The sequence below is a fragment of the Trachurus japonicus genome, chromosome 13 (assembly GCF_045865225.1).
Source record: "Trachurus japonicus isolate A0001 chromosome 13, Traja_1.0".
Classification (NCBI taxonomy): domain Eukaryota; kingdom Metazoa; phylum Chordata; class Actinopteri; order Carangiformes; family Carangidae; genus Trachurus; species Trachurus japonicus.
Window position 1 is genome coordinate 14,982,484 of NC_140919.1, and position 21,143 is coordinate 15,003,626.

Sequence of the window (21,143 nt, forward strand, 5' to 3'; positions counted from 1 at the left end):
ATACCATGTAGAGTTACCTGGCAACACCTGTAAACCGGTGATTAGAGTACTGTTTTTCAGCTGAGTGGATTTGGCTGTAGCTTGAATAAAACAACTAAATAAAAAACACTAACACTATTCTAGATATATTATCTCGTAGAAAATAAATAAGATACATGACAATCTTGCACTGTTCGATTCTGAGAGTTGCGAGCGGCTGTCGAGTCAGGTGCTACTGCTGCTGTCCGCCTCCATATTGCAAATTCAACTACATCCTTGACACCAAAAATATATATTTTTTTATATATTTGGGAGTCTCTGATCCTTGACCCGGCCTATATTATCCAACAAACACCACAGCTATTGACTACAAAGTGCCTGATGGGAAAGCAGAGGGGATTTTTTTTTTAGGGCTTGAGTGGAAACATGTGGCGAAACAAGAAAACCACACATACATAATCTCTGGCAGTATTTGAACAGCAATGCTGGGTTGTGTTGTTAAAAAAAAAAAAAAAAAAACGCTTTTACAAATCTTTCAATGACAATTCATTTGTCAAATTAACATTTTTAAAACCAAAATGTATTAAGAATTTATAGTACGTATATTTAACAGCTCCATTAACTATTTTTTTTTCTTTTTAAATAATAATAAGTCAACACGTCGCTCCTTCACCCCCCCGACAAAGAGGAATGAGAAACATTTAAATCAAAAACAAAAAAAAATCTCAGAAGCTTAAAGACACCAACCACACACAGGCTGGATCACTTCTGAGACTCTGTGTGTGTGTATGTGTGTGTGTGTGTGAGCTGGCATTAAGTGCTGTAACAGGGTGTTGCTTCAGAAATCCCCCCCTGTAAAGCACTGCCGCCCCCGTGTGGCGGCGTTAGGAACTGCATTCTGCGGCCAGCGGCTACACACGGACACACGAACAGCACACGTTCCTCACGAGTCCTGGTTCCTGTGTGCGTTTGTGTATATATACATAATGTATATACATATATTGTACACACATGACTGTGAGGACGGTTAGGCACACAACTGCTTGTCTCACATCCACAATGTGTGTGCGTGTGCATCATGAGGGTCCATGGCTGGTCAAGTCATTTGTGTCCCCCTGCTGGCAGGTGTGTGTGTGTCCTTGAGAGAGTGTGTGTGTGTGTGTGTTCAGGACCCAGAGTCCGGTTGCGGATGTGAGCCTTCTGATTGGCTCTGGGCGTTCTGGTCCACTTGGCTCAGCGCCTCACCCAGCTCGCCCATGTCCATGTCGGGCAGGTCGTCCTCGAGGGGTGCGTCTGCTGCGTCCTCACAGTACAAACACTCCTAAACACACACACACACAAAGTGACAATATGAAACATCTGCCACATCTTTCATCTTGTGTTAAGAACTGCACAGTGGTTTAAGGAACTGTCTTTAGAGAGAATCACATATTCTCTTTAAAATAAATAAAGAGTTGTTTCAAGAAGTTGTGTGATGATACAAAGATTATTTTGAGAAATATTTGATTTATCTTATTAGCTGAATGGACCTGGACTACAGTCACAATGACAAAAAGTGGTCATATCTACTACATATCTGGACTGCTTTATGTTAAGTGTCATACAAAACGTATATATTCACATGTTTTACTTTGTTTCCTTTATGCTAAATTTCAGTAAACATACTAAAGGAAAAACAGATCATTGACATTAGGAAAAAAACAAACAAACCAGAGCTTAAACTGTGGTTTGTCTTTCAGTCGTCCCTGATAGATTTGCTGAATTAGTATAAATAAACAGCAACAATCAGTGTCTTCAATGGCCGCCGTGTTTTGGTTGGCAGGAAAAGACTACACCGTTTCACTGGTCTGGACTATTCCTTTAAGTATTTAAGTCTGTCATAAAAATACCCAGTATTAGGGTCAAAACAACTTTCAATACTTTATTTTGAAAGTGCCTGTGTTCATTAGAGACTTAGTTTAGACTGAATTAGCACAGAATTGACCTTAATACTTTAAGTAGAGCTTTGGAGCATATGGATTTGATGGCAAAGAGTTATTTTGGTCAGTTGTTTATGTTATTTTACCAATCTTCTTAATATATCAATTTATCTTTTATCTAATATTTTATATTTGTCTATCTAATATGTAGTATGTGCCAAATATATCATGGTTTTCAGAGACCCAGATGAGAGGTTGTGTGTGGGATGTGAGCAGCTCTTACCTTCACATTGATGGCACCAGGAAGCCCTCCCCTCCTCATCCAGGGATGCTCCTCCATCAGCTCTCGTCGCTGGTCCGAGGAGAAGTGCGGCTGGCTCTTCTGCATCTGCCTCAGCCTCTCCTTGTCTTCCCGCAGAACCTTCTGAATGTCTCTGTTAGTGGAAAAACATGGAGTATAATATATTTAGACACATGATTGGAGTTATGTTTTTACCTCCTCTAAAGAAGCTGAATGTCAGTCAAGGTCTCTCACCTGGGGGGCATCTGATACGTCATCATGACCTTGTCGTCGGCGTTGGCCATCAGCAGCCAGAGAGGCTCCTGGAGAACGTACTTGATGAAGTGTTCTCCCTCGCCTTGGCTCGAGACTTTGGCCTGCGACTGGCTGCCTTCGGAGCTTCCTTTGCCCCTCATCTTGGCTCTGGCCTTCGCCTTCGAGTCGTGTTCCAGGGAGTCGACGCTGCCGAAGTATTTGCTGGTGTTGCTGCTCCCTACACGCAGTTTTTAGACAGACAAGTAGCAGTTAGAAATAGACCTGGAAACATGTTGTTTTATAGGAAATGCTAGATGATGATAAAAACAACATGAATCTCTTCCACTGACCTGTTCGGCTACCTGAAGCTCCGCTGGCTGAGGTACCGCAGCCATTGCAGCCGGAGCCCGATCCTGAGCCCGATCCCGATCCCGAGCCCGAACCCGAGCCCATGGAGCCGGATGTGGCCGAGCCGGTGCCGGAGTGGGAGTCTTCCTGCTCCTGCAGCAGGATGTCCAGCAGGTCACAAGAGGAGTTTCCTTCGCTGTGAGCTCCGTCTCCTGCAGACTCCACCTGAAACACACGGAGAAAAAAACTGTCAGGAAACTTCAACACTTTAAATTAGCGTTTAATGTATACGTTTGTGTGTTTTATATTGTTTTATTGCTGTTTTTGAATCTTATTTATCCTGACTTTGCTCTATTTTATGATTTTTAAAATGTTAAGTTTCTTTAAACATTTGTAAAAGCGCTTGCAAATAAAATGTATTATTATTATTATTAGAAAACTTCAGGCTCCATGTGGAGGTGTTGGTGTGAACAGTTGCTTTCACCTGCTTCACTGAGTCTCTCACCTGTTGGAGTTGTTCAGTCTTGGCCGTGCCTCCGTTCTTCTCTCCCACCGCCCCCGCTCCTACTGACGCTGCTGCTGCTGAGTTGCTGCCCTGACCACCAGCAGAGGGCGCCGTGCTGTCCTGGCGCTCCACCGACCGCTGGCCCTCCTCCATGCTGAGCAGATTGAGCTGCAGTGGCGAGCTGCACCGCGACTCGAACAGCGGCGGCGACGTCGTGGGCTCCCGCGTCCCAGAGGCCGGGGTGGAGGAGCGCGACACCGCGCCCTCTCGGGACTCGGCGGCCTGGGCTTTGGGCGGCTCGGAGCCCAGTCTGTACGGGAAAGGCTGAGACGGGTACGGCGTCTGACCGACAAACTGAGGCTGCACCGAGAACGAAGGCTGGGCGGCGAAGGCCGGCTGGGTGGCGAAGGCCGGCTGGGCAGCGAAGGCCGGCTGTGGTGCCTGGAACGGCGGCTGGGGGGCGAAGGCGGTCTGCACGGGGAACGGCTGCTGGCTGGGGAACGCTGCCGGTGTCTGCATGGCGTAGGCCGGCTGCGCGGGCTGAAAGGGCTGCTGGGTAGTGTAGGCAGTTTGCGACTGGGTCTGCTCGAGGAAAAACACGGGACTGGTCGTAGCCCCCATCTGCCCCATTTGTCCCATTTGTCCCATCTGTCCTATCTGCCCCATTTGTCCCATTTGTCCCATCTGTCCTATCTGCCCCATTTGTCCCATTTGTCCCATCTGCCCCATCTGCCCTATCTGTCCCATCTGGGGGAAGATGTAATTCGGCAGCACCAGAGCCACCACTGGGGTAACGATGGGCGCGGGGAATGGAGCGGCGGCGGGCGGGGCTTGGGCGCTCTGCCCCTCGGCGAAGCCCGTGGGGAGCGATGGGTCGAGGCGGGGCGGCTGGGCGGGGCCGGCGGACGCTGGCGGGTAGAGCGGGTATGCAGGCACCATGGTGGGGTAGGAGACGCTGAACGCCGACTGCGACGCTTCCGATGGAGACCAGGAGGTCTGGTTGAGGCCCTGGAGAGGGGGGCGGGGCTTGCGGTTCGACACGGCGCTGTCTGACGAATCGGGATGCTTCATCCGCGGCTTCTTGGACTTCCTGTTGCGGTTGCCCTTCTTGGCTGTGGTCTCGGGCCTGGCGGCGCCTGGTTTGGCGGGACCTCGAGGTCCAGATGATTCTGAGGAGACACATGAAGAAGTCAGGATGGTTGCTTGTTCACTTTTCAACTTGGTTTAAAGGGATAGTTCAACATTTTGGCAAATTGGCCCATTGCCATAATCCCTATAGTCATAGCAGTAGGTTTGTTACCTTTAATTGTCGGGGTAAGCTATTTTTAGAACGGCGGAGCAGAGCCGCGAGCTGCTCAGAGGCTAATGGGATTTAATACTAATAATAATACATTTTATTTGTAATGCACTTTACATTTAAGCAATCTCAAAGTGCTACAGTGCAGTTCTTGGTTTCCCTCATCAAATCATCAAATACACAATCCAACAACTCCAAAACACTCTGGTGGACAAATTGTGACCTGCACATTCACCACGCTATGAGATAATAATGGAACGTTACAAGACAGAGTTGTTTTAGAGGTAAATTCATGCAAAACTGCTGATGTGCGTTCTTGACAGGGGCATTTTTCCGGCAAGCAGTCTCTGCATTTGCCTCAAAAACAACTCTGTCACAAAACCATTTGGTTCAGCGTGACTCCTGCCGTACCTTCAGCCTGGGCCGGACCTCGCTGCCTCTGCAGGTACTTGGAGCAGTCCTTCTGGAAGCTCCTGGCGTTGCGCAGCTCTCGGCAGCGGGTGAGGAAGGCCTGCTCTTCTTTCTGGGTATGAGCGGCCAGCACCTGTTTGGTCAGACCCAGCCTCTTGTAGGCCTCCTTCTCCTGGCTGGGCGGAGACACCATGCAGACGGGCAGAGCTGGAGGCGCAGGGCTCTCCGCTACATCCTCAATGATCTCTGCAGAGGGAAATGGCCGCACAACATCAGTCAGATGCACTTTCAGTTATTCTTAAACTTTTATTTTATTTTCACTCCACTATTTAGGCTGTATTCACACAGTTTAAAGTTGTTATTTATTTATTATTTATGTCCAACAGTTCCATTTTTTGCGTGCAGCCTCATACACCTCACATCTGAATTTCCCTACTGGGATTAATAATCTATCTATCTGTGCAATACTTTCTTATGCTCTTGTAAATGACTATATATTCCTGAAACCTTTTGGTACATAACTATATGTTTATTAATACAACATTGTTTTTGTATCTCTATATTTGCATTTTCTTCTACTTTTTTACCTTGTATGTTACAAATGCTACTGTAACAACCAAATTTCCAAAAATAGTCTTATACATTTTTTATTCAAAAAAAAGGACTGGTCATAAAAACTCACCTGACTCAGGTTGAGGCTTCTTGTCTCCCACGTGGACGATGGTGCTGCTGTAGCTGCACTGGGAGGTGATGGACACCACGCTCTCGGCCTTGCTGGGCAGAGTGAGCGGCGCCAGGGGCTTCTTGGGCGCCTTCATGTTTGACATGGCAGGCTGGGCGTCCAACATGGAAGGGTCTGGAGGAGGAGAGAGAGAGAGGTCATTTGTTAGCTCCATGTCGTATCATGTGAGTAACGGCAGGCCGGTTAGATCAATACCTGGACTGATGAGACCCACATTTTGGACCATTTAGTTTTTATTTTAAGGGTTTTAATTTTTATGATTTCTGGTATTTTACTTTAGTACATACAGTTACTGGACCCCTGCTAACAAGTTTTGAGGCTTATTGGGGGGTCCCATTTCACAAATCACTATTTTCATATGTTAATAATAGTATGCTATTTTAATGTACGATTTGTGTGAAATGATGTCCACTTGCCAGAGTTTGTGTCCTGAGGCGCGTGCATGCCGTCCTCTAAGCCCTTCTTGCCATCGTCAGAGTTGGAGGAGGTGGTGTTCGAGGAGAACTGGTACTTCCTCTTCACCGTGATGGGGATGTTACAGCTCTCCAGATATCTGCAGGACATCAGTGGGTGTGATCAGAGACTGCATGTTGCATGTTTCACATCTTTTTCACCATCACCTCTCACAAACACAGACACGTGTCTTACCTGATGACACTGTCCAGGCAGCTGATCTGCTGGTACGAGCACACGGTCTGGTCTTTGCAGGTGAATTCTTCCACCGAGGCTGCTGTACTGTCTCTGACCTGCAGAGGCAGCGCAGAGTCCTTCAGACGCACCGTCGGACTCTTCTGAGCTGCTGCTGGTGCAGGAGGGAGAGAGATGGACGTCAGACATGAACAAAGACACGCAGATAAATACATTTTCTCTCTTTTTGTTTCAGTTTTTATCCAGTTTTCATCAATTTTTTGCCAGTTTTGCCAATTAGTAGCTGTTTTGTTTAAAATAATTAAATGCAACAGGATCTTATTTGAAAAATTATTCCCAAACGCCCTTTTTAAAAATTATTTTTTGTTTTCTGGTAACATTGTAATGAATTCAAACTCACTGTCAGTGCTCCTCTTATGCTCATGCTTGGATGGCAGCGGTGAGGGGGACGAGGCGTTGAGGCAGATCTGCATGTCCTGGCTCTTCTGCATGTGGACGCCCTTACAGATCTCCTGGAACGTCCTGGGAGGCTTGGCCTTCCCCTTCTCGTCCGCCGTGTTGCCCGGCGTTGCGATGTCATTGCTCTCGCTGGACGAGCCGACGCTCACGAGTTGCTCGTGGGAACCGTTGCTGCCGTGGCTACCGTAACCGCTGGAGCCCATGTTGTGGACCGGCTGAAGGGGGAGGAACAGATTAGTTACCGAACGGACACGTTGAGAGATGATGTGTGTTAAAGAGAAGGTTCGGTGTGTGCGTGCATACCTGGAGAAGCAGCCTGTGGATCTGTTCACTAATTTCCTGGATGTCCGAGTCCACGATCTTCCCTCCGTGGAAAGCAGGAGCTACAAAGACGTCTTCGTTCACTGGACCCCTGTAACAAACACACGCACCTTCGTCACTTGGCATGTTCAAGCTGAAACATTGAGCTACTTTTAACACCAGCGAACTGTGACCGACACGTTCTATTGGGTGTATAATATTGGGTGTACTCACATGCGAACTTTGTGCCTGCCGATGACGAAGGAGACCTTGCGGCTCCAGGGGTTGACGAAGCTGGACCAGCTGGTGTCGATGGTGATGTACTCGCCGTTTCTTGCGCAGAAGCGGATGGAGGAGTGGTCGAACGGCTGGCCGGCGTACTGCAGGACTGTGAGAGAGAGTCAGGGAGAGATGAGCAACATGCACACAAACCACTCTACTCGCAACATCACTGCATGAAAGTGAATGAAAGGAGCTCTTACTCTTGCGATGCACGGCCAGCATTAAGGGTCGGTCACTCGGGTGCAGATTGAGCAGCACAGGGGTCCCGATCAGGTCCTGTGGGAGGTATCCCAGCAGAGGAACAGCCCTGATGGAGATGAAAAACAGATTTAGTTTTTCTAATCAGGCAGGAAACAGATAAAATTCACACTCAAACACAAGACACAAACACATCTGTATGAGCCACATGGTTCTCAGTCAACTCACCTCTCGTCCACATCCTGGAACACACAGTTTGGTGTGTGTGTGGTGGTGAAGATTCGCTTGTCAGTAGGGATTCTGGGAGCTGTAAACAGAGAGAGAATAGATTAATTAGCCACAAAATAAATAAGACTATAATAATGTTTTTCTATTTAACATTTTGACTGGCAAGCATCCTGATACTTTGCTGCACTGGACATTACGATAAACTAATTTACTCTTCAAAAGGATCTCAACAGGGGTACTATGATTTTTATTATCCTTAATTACTAGTTTGCAGTGCTTGCAATGGTTCAGTAACCCCAGGAGCAGTGAATCTGGATTAAACTGGTGCTTCAGTGCAGCAGAGGAGAAATAAACTATGAAGGATTTTACCTGCTTGGTGTTCAGCTGCTACAGTTCGTCTTCATTTGTCTTACACTGGTTGTGTTTTGGTATCTTCTTAGTGTGTAATAGCTACTCTAATTGTCTTTTGAATTGCCCTCTAGATACAAATTCTGTCTATTTAGTTCTTAGAGACATATTTTGACTAATTTTTTGGCAGTTCCAAAATTAAATCCACTTCATAACAAAGCTTTTAATGCTTTAATCACATGACAGTTCAGTCTCACCTTCGTATCCAGAGTGCACCCTCTCCGCCAGCAGGAGGCAGCAGAACTGTTCCTCCGACAGCTCGGCGTCCTGCACTTTCATCAGGTATGGAGTCATCCGGAAGGGATAGTAGTGGAGATCCCCCTCGCGCTCCTTACCACCGCTGCAACACACGTACACCACACCGTCATTAGCTATTGTAAGTACTTCAGTTTAAGTATGAAATCCACAATCTGACACTTTGTTTTTGATGTAAACTTTAGAAAAGAAACTTCAGTTCAGCATATTGAATCTCATTTGCTATCATTTATTTATTTATTTATTTATTACATAATCATGACTCATACGTCACTGGAGAAGTATTTAGTATTAATGGTCTCACAAGTCACCCCCCCCTCCCTCTTTTTTTTTTACTGTACTAATTATGTAACTCGGGTTATTTGTCCTCTAAATGTATTTATATGATTATTTCATTAAAATAAAAAGACAATATCTTAGTCAAATAAATAATAATGGAGCAGAAGAAAATGCAGAAAATGCCCAGAAAATATAAAATATATCAATTTCAAGTCTCTATCCACGTGAATTATTGTATAATAAAGATAAAGCTGCATTATAAATGACCAGATCTTAATTTTAATTCATGGATGTAAAAACCCAAACTGGCCACTAGATGGAGACACAGGTGAGAAGCTCACAGCCGCTGACTTCCTCCCTGCTCTGCAGCCCTGTGCTGACTCAGAGCTCGTTAGAGCAGGAAACTATGGATCAGAGAAGCTGCTGTCACTCACCTGATGCGGCAGAAGAAGGACTTCTCCTGCATGCACTCCGTGGGAGACGACTCTGAATAAGTGACAAAGGACAGAGGTGGGATGAAATTAACACAGAAGAACGCGTCCACTCCCTCCAACACAACCCATCTGTTAGTCATTGATATGCAGCGCAATTATGCAACTGAAGCACTGCTGCATAAAGAAGTTTTGGGATACATGATCCAAACTCTCATTTTAAGTGTTGATTATACAGTTAAAAGCAGCGTTAAGTATAAATAATTATCAGATAATGAATATAGTTTCAATCAGAGCTTATTAAATACTTAAGTGTAGTTTTTGCATTCCATTAAATGAAATAATTTTGCTAGTAAATGTCTCCTTGTATCTATTTAATAAGGAGAAACACATAGTTTGATCGATATATTTTCAATCATCATCATTCCTGTTCTTTTATTAACCTTTTTTGTTCCAAAAATGAAAAAAAGTTATAGGTTGTCTGGGCTGCATTTTATAATACTTTTCATTTTGCACATGTGCCCTTGAACTAAGCACATTTTACATTATGCACATGTTTATTTTAAGTCAGGTGAACTGATTGAGTGAAATGCTGCTGCGTCATTACTTAAAACAGCTTGTTTGCATCACCCAGTGACTCTAAAATCAAGCACAGGACAGGAGAGAATATTGTATATATAGTTGCATGTCAAAGTAAATGTCTCCGACACCTGACACAGGATTTCATGCATGAAGGGCGCGAACACATGTCTGCACCAAAGACACCTTCAATAATGTGTCATTCAACATGTCAATGTAATATGTGATATGTCTGCCTAGGCATGTGCATGTGGGGGCGGCGGTGTCATGCAAGACCCCGTGTACATGTCTGCAGGTGGTGATACACATGCCCTCACCTCCCGCCCACATGTTGGCTCAGTCGGTCATTTCAGATCTAAAATAGCAGTGTTCCTGTTCACTCAGTGTTTTTTTTTTGTGTGTGTGTGTTGTTGTGAGATTGTGGTACCTGCTCCGGTGCACATGCTCCACGAGGGCAGTCGGTACGGCGTGGTGAAGCTGTAGAACACGCTGACGTCCTGAGGAGTCAGGAACTCCACGAACTTAGCGTCGTTGAACACCTCACGCTTGCAGTTCAAGATGGTCGCCGCCTGGTCCGAGATGTAAACAATCTTCCCCGTGATGAGTGACACGGCCACGGCAAATATATCCTGCAGGTCAAAAAAGATGATGTTAGGAATAAAAGTTGAGTGTCCTGTAATGTACGATTGATAAATTAAAACGTCTTTATCGTTATTTATTACTCCAACTTATTTCCTCTTGTGTTTAATACAATATAAATCAGTGTTCTTGAATGTAAACTGATGCCCCTCCTTTCCTGTGAGGTGGAGATTTGAGGTACTCACGGTGTTTTTGAGGGTGTACTCAGACGTGATGCGGTTGATTTCCTCTATGGTGTAGGAAGACACGTCAAACCCTGGTGGCTGACTGTCATTGGTCATCAGCATCTGGTAGTACTCCTCATTGGCTGCAGAAAAGGAGGTGAACATGGATCAATGCAAACATCCATGACAACAAGAGATACTTTCTTAAACCTGTAAGAGGCTTTTATAGATCCAGATTGTTCATTTATTGAACTTATTTGCAAATGAAACCGAAGGCAGCTCTTACCTTTCACCTGCTTCACGCATCGCAGCGCGTACTTGAGCGTGTTGACGGTGCTGGACTTGCCCTTGCTCCTCTTTTCCGACGGCAGATGCATCTTCAGCTCCTTGAGGGTCTTGAACAGCTCCTTCTGAGTCTTCGCTTTGGCCGACTGTTCGCTGCTGCAGGGCGAGCATGAGACAGATACATGTGCGTCAAAATGCGTCTCGTCAGCACTGTCACACTCTTGAGAGGCGCTGATTTCAGAGCATGGGGGGGGGTTAAGACACGGGGACGGGGCACATGGGGTGTGACTTCCAGGTTTGCCAGGTAAGACTGTGATAGAGACTGTAGGTGGAGGCATTCGGCATATGAAGAGTGCATTAACTAACCTGCAGCCACTGGTTGAGGGGTTGTCTTGCTCCGAGCTCACCAGACTGAAGGCGTTGGAGCTGCTCGGCGGCGACGGGCTGTGAGAGTTGGAGCTGGAAAAACATAAACAAAATGTCGTGTTATTGAATAGTTTGTACAGAAAGCCCACATGAGTGGAGAAACATAATGAAAGAACAGGCCATGTACCATAACAACAAGTCAGACCAAACACATTAAAGTGAGTCAAGGACGGGGTTTTTTTGTATCGTGCACCCAGGATGCCAAACCCGAACCATCTGTGCCCTTTGTGTAAATAATATCTGTGTGCTGCTATGGGGGGAAGCAAATATTTCTTTTTCCTGGACGTGAAGTCTGAAAACGAGGAAGGCGGCTCAGGACAGGGAACAAGTGGTTACACCGCTCAGTCAGTGTTAACAACCCATTATCTCTACCTGTGGTTTTCATGACGGAGAATAACTCAATTTAAAAAAGGATATGAAGTTTGACAACGAAAGAGTGGCAGGTTATTCTCTCCATTTTCTTCATGTCGTATAAAGATGTCAACCAGATACATAGTATGGCTCTAATAGGATTGAAAAACCATGAAAAAATTTCATTTACGCAAGGAATGAATAAATATATATCAACTGATGCAGAGTCAGTTTCTGGTGACGACTGCACAGCTGGATCTGCTGTCATCTGACCTTTGTAGAACTGGAGTTTGATTGTTTTTACACTACACACTATGAAATCACCAATAAAAAGACTGCACGGTGCACATACTGTAGCACCGTTTGCGCTATTTAATCAATGTCACACTCGAGGTTGTACTAGATATCAACACGGCTCTAATCGGGGCTGGAAGTTGCATGTGGCAGCCGGTTTGGCCATATTAGTTCACACTAACAACCTGTGGTTCGTGTATATTTCATCAGATACTTGGCAACGCCAGTATAAATAGTTGCGCAATTGCACTGGCGAAGGACTGTTGCTAGGCGACATAAACATTTTGCTGACCTGTACTAACTTGTCTGTTTATCTACACGTGACCTCAGGTTTGCACTGAAACGTCCAGACTTCTTTTCCTTCCCTTCGTCCTCCTCTGACGTCGGCTGGATTCATGACTTAATACAACGGGTTTTTTAATCTTTGTAAAGTTTATTATGATCTAATAGAGACTTAAACTTGTTAATGTAGTGCTAATACACAACTTGTCCAATAAAAACTGTTGTTTAGTCTGATTTTATTGATGTGCTCCAGCCTCTGGGTCAAGGCAGACTGAAATATTAGCAGTGCACCTATGTTATTATTATTATAAATAATCATCCATTCATGCACAACCGACCCAAATCACAGTGTAGAGAGTCAGGTCAGTTCAAGCTGAATGGACATGACCCTCATTTGTTCTGGTGTTTAAATGCTGTGTCAAAGTAACAGGCAGTAATCCACGCTTATACAAGTGTCAGTAGCAGCTGTGCTCATTTTCTTTTTATGTCTTACGCTGCTCCACAGAGACTAATGAGGAACTGAACTGTACAAAATGGAAACCACAAGAAGGGCGATGATGATTAGTCAACTCCAGGGCTGCCTGAAACTTCTCCTACGACGTGTTACCACGGCAACTGGGAGATTGATCATTCATGATGACATCAAACAAATTCACAAGCGGTGCAAAAAGTGGAGTATCTGAAATCTATCTTCCTCTCATTAACACTTTGATCTGAGCCAAGCTACACTGCAACAACGCCAAGTCTGACACACACTGACGCCCACAGTGAGTAAAAGAGTGCAAACACGATCTAATAACTGGCTAGCAAATGTAAAACGGATATGGCAGCAATTTTCAGTTTAGTCTTTCATGTAATTAATCTGCGGAAAACTTCAACCACTTTAAACCAGTCAAGAACAAACTGCCTGCTCAGTTTGTATTATCTGCAAAGTTAATTTTAAGTTTCATTCATTCAGATATGGAGGAAATAGTTGATATTCAGGTTTGCATGTGCAGCAGACTGTGAAAGATCCAGTAGGGGGCGCTCTAAAACTTCACTATGCATGCATTTGTTATAAAAAACAACAACGTGTTCTGGACCCAAATACCTCAGCAGATGGCAAAACAACTAACTCCTTATGCTTAACTCACTTCTCATTGAGACTCAACTGATACACCGTAGTGCCAAAGAGTAGTGCGACTGCCTATCATTAATTGATTGTTTTTAACTTAAAATATCAGTACTGGCCTTCAACTGTCCCCACAGTGTGCTAAAACGTTAGCATCTGGCTAATAATGCAACACTTGTGCCAATTTTTCTTGTAGGATATCAAGAAATGGCCTCAACAATAAATACACTAGTATTTGATTTAACTTTTAAAAAGATATTTTCCACTAAATTACAATAAAGCAGCAAAAAAAAAGAGTGTGCAGCCATTTAACTAAAACTAGTCGGCCCTCTTCTGACTCTTTAACAGCAAAATTGGGGACAAGTTGTGCAAATTCCTCAAGTGTGTGTTTAAGTCTTGAACTCATTCTGTCAGCACATTCCCACTTGTAACATCATCCGTCATTAACGAAGTAAGACGCCGGCTGAGTGCGGTGCAGCTGGGTCTGCAGGAAGCGGATGGATGTACTGGGGTTTCACACTTTTAGTGCAGATTAATATAAAACTGAACACGGTAACATTATTACTTATGTATGCTGATGATTCTGTTATTTTCTTTCCATGTAGTGCTACTATGATATATGGTGCAAATGTTAACATCGACTATCACAAAAAAAACCCAAAACAAAACAAGAATATCAGAATATTGGTATTTCCTGGCTTCTTCCTATTACTGGCATTTTCCTGAAGGAATGCAATAAAGCTAAATATTTGCATTACATAACAAATAACCTAGAAGATGACAGTGTTGAAGGCATGCTAATGTGTTGGGTCGTAAATTTAGCACTTGGGGTTGCTAAGGAAAAGCCAGCAGTACCTGTATCTAATAATGACATAATGAGGTACTCGTACTCACTCAGATGTGTGGGGTGGGGTATCTTATTTAAATGTCTGACTACTGTCGAGTATTATGTGCTTTGCTTTGATGTGGATTTTATGTGAATTTCTTTGTGCTTATTGATGTTTTCCTTCCCTCATGAGCTGTGTGCTTATTAAAGATTGAAACTGGTTCTCAAACCCAGACAATACTTGGCTCTCCAAGTACCACCATAATGACCAACATTAATATACGGTAGCTTAGAAGGCCTAAGTATTCATCAAAAACCAAACGGGGGGTGCAGGTTGACAGACAAACATTTTTGTAGTTGGGTTGCACCGTCACCTCCATGTGTGTTTAGTGACAACAGAACATCGTGTAGTGAGAACAGGAGGCTGAAGGAGAGGAGAAATAAACAAAAAAGGACACGTTAGCTCGTCGGTACGGTATCGCTAACATGTGACTGTGCGTCTGCCCCAACTCTGAAGCGGCGGCGGCATTAATGAAGTAGCGGCTGCTCTTAATTTGCAGACCCTGTAGATCTCCTTTCATTTCCTTGCCATCGGTTAATGAGATTTTTTCATATGCATTCTAATATGTTTGATGGTATTTCATGTTTTAAATTTATGAGGGATGCACCGAACTGAAAATTTAGTCGTCACAACATCCTGCAAATGAATATTCGGTGCATTTCATTTATATTTAATTCATTGATTATTTTGCGTACCACTAGAAGGAGCCCTCTAGTGGTACGCAAAATGTGAGTACTGTACCAACCTTTGAGAATCACGAACTAATAAATGAAGATAGAATATGTACAGCTTAGGCAAAATACTTGAGTGTTATAGTGCGATCAATCAATTGGAACACGTTATTAAGATTACTTACAACATTTATTGTGAAACAGCATGAATCATATTGCAATCTCATCAGATCTTAAATAAACGAATGATAAATCCGTTGATGATGCATTTTGATGCGCTGGCTGGACAATGCACCGCAACAAGACCTTGAAATTTATTTTTCTCCACCTCGTGGATGAAACTGGAGGTGGAGAAAACATCAGCGCCTGGTTATGTAACATCCAACCTTCAGTAGGTGTGTTATTTTCTTCAGACAACAGATGAAAGTGATAGTCAGAGGAAGTGGTATTTAAAGCGAGGCATCTCATCTCTGAGTCACATTATGCTTATCAGGGGAAAACCAACGGCCCTGAATGATGATTATAACTAATTATAAGTGGAGAGGAGAAATCTTACCCAAACCATGTAATCTCAATTATCTCAAGGGAGCAAATATAATGTTATGAGTATTTTGCACCTTATGATTATTCTTCTGCTTCATTGTTGAGCTTTCATTCTGTTTTTCTTTGAAGTCATCTCTGAATGAATTCGAATGAAGCCTACGGTGACAGTCACTGTGTTTTTTTTGTGTTTTGTCGTCTGTCACGTAATTAGGACGAAAACACCAACTGCTGCACTGGGTCTGAGTCAGTCAGTCACTACTGCCCCACAACAACAGTGACTCAGAGCCGCAACAATTCATTCAGGAGAAAATGTTCCTTCCATTACATTAAATGGACCTTACTTCAGTGACCTAGATGGTCCGCTCCCCCATTGTGGAGCGTAAACACTTTGTTTACTACTAGTTGATGCGTTTAATCATGCTTCCTCACCTCTTGTTGCTCCCGGACGACTCCAGTAGAGCCGAGTCTTTGCCGTTTCCATTGGAGCTGCCCACCGACTCATTGCCGTGGGACTCGTTTCCGTGGGACTCGTTGCCGTGAGACTCCGTCCCGCTGCCGCTGGAGCCGCTGCCGCCCATCTCCACGTCCTCGTGCAAGGCCGTGCGCGTCCTCTTCCTGCTGTCGTCGTGCGGCGAGCCCAGCCCCAGCGAGGCCGGGTGCTCGTGGCTGCTGTCGCTGCCCTCGGAAGCCAAGCCGCAGGGGGAGCCTTCCTCTTCCTCCACCTGGAAGCCGCCGACCCTCTCGCAGGTGTGTTCGGGCCCGTCCAGGGCGGAGTACAGGTAGTGCTTGGGATCGCTGTCCTCAGACATGATGATGGCGCTGGCCAAAGTGTAACAGTCGGGCTGAAATTAAGTTATCTTCCACATGACAACGCCATGGAGGTCATGGCACAGGGATGAGAATTGAGATGTGGCCTGAAGGAGGAAAATAAAAACACACACGTTATAATACAATACAATACAATACAATACAATAAGTGCACTTCAATGGACAGGAGATGAAAAGTAAAAGAAAAATTGTGTTAAAAATAGAAACAATCAATGTGGATGAGGCAAAATCATCCATGAAAAATACAGTGGCCATCTCTTTGATCTGATCAGCCGCCGCAGCCTTGGATGTCTGCGTTTGGTTTTGTTTTTAAAAGTCAATCACAAAGAGAAGGGCACAGCAGCACAGCAAGTGATCATATACACACACACATCTTCACACACACAGGTAGGTTGCCGCCATAAAGGTCTGGCCTGTAAAGAGTCAGTTGTTTGCCCTTTCCAGAGGGATTTAAGCCTCAGACCAGTGTGATCTAGTTCAAGAAAGGTGAGTCCACAAACATTAAAAACAACAACAACCTTCACCTCACTCAATCCTGACTTATTTGGACACAGGAAAGACAAAAATCCAATGAAATCCTTTTTTTTTTTTTACTGTTGCAGCTGTGTCCTCTGCCTGAAGGTGATGAGTCTCATCTCATTACAAATTATCTAATAAAGACGTAAGAGGGAAGAAAACCAGACAATAAATCCCTGAGGGGCGGGAGAGAAAAAAATGACTCTGTCTCATATATAACAGTATTATCATTAAAGCCCACAGAGGCAGATGTGTTGATGCATTGTCTGTTCTGTTTAGCCTAAATCAAATAAAGGTAGCCTTATGTAACACGGTGCAGTGCCACTGAATCAATAAACAATATTAAAGAGGTGTAAAAGGTCCCGCAAGTCCCATTTACCTTGGATCATAACATCACAATGGGCAATTTCCCTCGTTAACCCGAGACGACCTCTGCCAATTGTTGGCAAAAATGCAAATACAGGTTCGGGTTTTACCATTATAAAAGAAGTTGTATTTACTTTTTTGAAATGAATGAACACAATTATACAAATACAACAGCATGAGCTCCACAATAATACAATGCTTTGTTCTATTTAAAGGGTTTCTGAGAATAGTCCTAATAGGAAATACTGGCAACAGGTACTGGAACCAAATCCAAAATATTCACCGTTTTCCTGCCGCCCACTATCTGGTTTCAGCTATTTATGTAAGTCTGCACATTCAGCAACATGTCTATTCTTCACTCTTTACATAAGCAGTTTTTACATAACTTGACGAAGTTTAAGAGAGGGTTTTTACAGTTTTAAATATCTACTCAAAAAAGGAAAAAAGCCCAGCAGACTTTCCACACCCACACATTCACTTGCCACTGTAGGAAATGACCCACTCTCCGGTTTAACTGAGGCAGTAGCTCTGCTAATAGGAGACTTTCTATTGGCTGCTGTGAGTGGCCAATCGGCTGAGAGCAAAGGAGTGACTACAGGTTATAATGATGTCAACCAATCCTGGTGAAGTTAACAGTTGGCTGCAGGTTATAACCATGTCAACAGACAATTCATTTATATAAAGAGGAAAACAGATCAACACTCAAAATGAAAGTATGTTCACAGTTGAACAGATAAAAAAAAACATAAAATTAGCCTCTTTGTCAGGGTAAAGACAAGGAGAGATATGTATTATCATTCACTGAGTTGATAGTGTAGGAACAGTATCAACTGTATGCAGATGGGGCCTGTCCTTGAACAGCCCACAAAAGACGCTACAAAAAACATTTAAAAACTAGGTTAACACAGAGGATGTGTTGCCATTGCCAAACACAAACTCTATCAAAGTCTCCAGCATAAGGACATTCGCCTTATTTTTCCCCCCTATAAAAAATCAGTGCGGTCCAATTTTTCCACCCAAAAACTTGTTATGGCTTGCCAATGACTCCAGTAAAATACAAATCCATAATCCCTAAAAACCTCAAATGAACTCAGTGCATTTAACAGTATGATTAATTATTTTAAATCCCTTTAAAAAAAAATGCACATGCATCAGAGGTATGAGCTCACCAGAGAGTCTGCCCTCCATGATTATAACTTGACAGACTAACAAGAGCTCCCTTCTTTAAATGTCAGATATGTGCCCTGTCCATAGAAACAATGCAACTCTCAAAACAAAACGGAAAAATGATGTAATGACACTGAAGTCAAGCTTCAGCCACATAGCTGAAACACCCAACACACTAGCACAGATCTCAGGCATTATACAACTACTGCTCCAGTCACATGGATTTGACTATAGTGCCGCATAAAGTAGTGGTAGCCTTGTTTCATAAAACCACATGCTTTCACTTGTATCCAACTCCTCTCTTCATTGAAATATGAGACATCGGTTACATGAGCAGCAGCTGAAGATAGGATATAATGCTGGAGATAATCTTTTACACAATCCCGTTAAACCTGAGGCAAAAACATTACTAGTCCCGTGCTGTTGGTATTAGAATAAGACTAGAGGGGCTGCTACTGTGCTGTTCATATGCTGGTATAATATGGAAGTAATCAATATTCTCAAGTTCAGACAGGGTAGGGCCAAATAACTCATTAAAATGACTTCACAAACAGACTATATTACACAACTTGGCAAGTTTCTACAGTTGTTTTATACACTACATTTGTGAAGATTATAACAATATATTACTAAAACTCTAAAAATACCACATACTAGAATGGGCCATATGCTTTTTTTAAAGACTATAGACACGTCCTTTGTAGCTCAAACATGATTATGATTTACTGACTCTTCTTTGTTACAGTAAAGATCAGTTTCTCCCTTTGAAGACATACATGTATAACATATTTACAACAAACAGGGGTCAAAATCAGTCGAAAAGTCTATTTCTGGTCAACTAATAAACGACAACATCAAAAAGCTAATTGTATCAGCAATCAATATGAAGGTAATTATCATGTCGACCTACTAATATCCACAGGTACAAACTGTTTGTGTGAGGGGCAAAGCAGGCCTCAGAGTAAAGGACGCGACAAATAAGAAGCTGGCAATGAACCTACTTATTTGGTATAAAAAAGAAAAAAAAGAAAAAAACAAATTTTTTTTTTTTTTATTAACGTCGACTAAATGACATTACTGACAAATTTAACTGATGTAAGTTTTAAAGGGAAAAAGTTAATGGGAACAAACATCCCTTCCCCCATTGACCTGCTATTCAAAATCCACACACACGTTGACCTGCAATCCACTGCACGGTACACTGACACAGTTATGTAAAAGTAACACTATCGCTAAAAACAAGCCACAAAACAGCTCCCTATTTGCCTCATACGAGCAAAAAAGCTTAAACTGACATTTTTCCTTCACTGCGAGTTAACAGAAAACATCGTACCGGTGTATTTAGGTTATAAAAGTACAATAAGTAGAGCAAGCTGGATTTCCGCGCATGCGCAGATCAGTTTCCGTTATGCAACTTATTTTTTGCGCTCGTTTTCGTCTTTTTCCACTAAAACCAAACGGTAAAAAATGATGTAAACCCACCTGTGCTATGGTGATATAAAGCAGCTTTCCGGTCGTCCTCGTTGTCGAGAAGAAGAGAAGCGGAGAAGTGGGTAAAACATCCAGTTAGAGCACCCAGTATTCCTCAATGGGAGACGGTTTAGTCGGGTTGACACACTGGCCGACAGTTCCTCCCCGGCTCTCTCCGCTCTCGGCCGTCAGCCAATCAGCGAGCCAGCCGTGCGACCTCAATTCAGACTCCTCCCCTCGACCGATCGGATTGGCCGAACGCTACGGGTTTCCATGGCGAACGTGACGGAATCGCAGCAACGCGCTCTGATTGGTCCAGAGCGCTGTCCGTCGTTTTATATAAACAAGCCTTCCACCGCACGTGGAATACCATGTTATGAGAATCGTGCAACGAGAGACCGGTGGTAAGACTGCGGCGAGGTCCCAAACAACGTATCCAGTGTTGAAATTACATAAAGTGAAAGTATGAGGAAGAAACAAGCACGAAACGACGAACCAACGCTGGTTATTAGACAAATATACGTTTTAAACTGCCGCCGTTCGTGTGCATGTTGTAAACGAACTTTTGGCGAGTTAGCGTAATGTCATAGCGTCATTTATCGCACATACATCAGCTACACTACACTTTAAAACCACAAAACACATCGACTCGGTTTTTTTTTTTTAATTAAAATGAAAGCACTTTAGAAGCATGGGCTGCCTGGAGGTAAGGGGCAAAGTCCTCTGTCGTCAGTAGTGTATATCCAGACATGTTTTTCCATAGTTACCTACGCCACGTAATGTTACTGCACTAATGATGCTGCCTTTTCTTTCAGAAATAAGACCTGGTAAAATGTCTTTTTGTATGTGTTGTTCATTAGATACGATGAGATATATGAGTATGGTGTATTCACAAAAGTATAGGTGCACATAATGAGATAAATGAAGTCCTTGAAAGCACTTGAAAAACACAATAAATAGTCTCGACCCCCCCCTGCTCCCCTCCCCCTTTCTCTCCCCTCTCTCTTGCATCATCAGGAGAAACATATGAGAAGGATGAGGGTTTACATCCTCGTCTTGTTCCAGGCTGAAACCTTTGTCGACAGCCTGTTTGTGATGAATGGGACTCTCTGCTTTGTGCCAAGCTTGCTCATTGAGACTGGCTAATGCTGGGGAGAGAGAGGACAGACTTGTTATTTCCACAGGCTGGCAAGGCAGCCACAACACCATATTTTTCTCCTCTTGAGCCAAGACTCTCCGTGTGGAAGAGATCGGTGCAGTGCAGAAATCTGGACTCGATGGCGGAGCACTAAAGTGGGGCTTTCAAGAAGTGGCAGCCACCCACTCCCCACTGAGCTGGC

The 21,143-nt window shown here is 43.8% G+C and overlaps 1 protein-coding gene across 2 annotated transcripts; it reads right to left on the reverse strand.

Moving 5' to 3' along the window:
• Positions 1–623: 623 nt before the first annotated feature.
• On the reverse strand, positions 624–19,948 carry LOC146975727 (period circadian protein homolog 2-like). Of its 2 annotated transcripts, none has more exons than XM_085794956.1 (22): positions 19,816–19,948; positions 15,886–16,370; positions 11,258–11,350; positions 10,893–11,047; positions 10,628–10,749; positions 10,231–10,432; positions 9,228–9,279; positions 8,457–8,599; positions 7,852–7,930; positions 7,626–7,732; positions 7,378–7,531; positions 7,147–7,255; positions 6,785–7,058; positions 6,385–6,535; positions 6,153–6,289; positions 5,677–5,850; positions 4,995–5,240; positions 3,287–4,455; positions 2,784–3,006; positions 2,434–2,671; positions 2,182–2,332; positions 624–1,300 (listed from the first exon to the last, which is right to left on the reverse strand). In XM_085794956.1, exons 2-22 carry the CDS (start codon positions 16,263–16,265, stop codon positions 1,145–1,147), a joined length of 4,515 nt encoding a protein of 1,504 aa, XP_085651082.1. In that variant the 5' UTR covers positions 16,266–16,370; positions 19,816–19,948; the 3' UTR covers positions 624–1,144. The 2 variants fall into 2 exon arrangements, with proteins under 2 accessions (XP_085651082.1, XP_085651081.1); XM_085794955.1 differs by having other exon boundaries at positions 6,385–6,538.
• Positions 19,949–21,143: the final 1,195 nt, after the last annotated feature.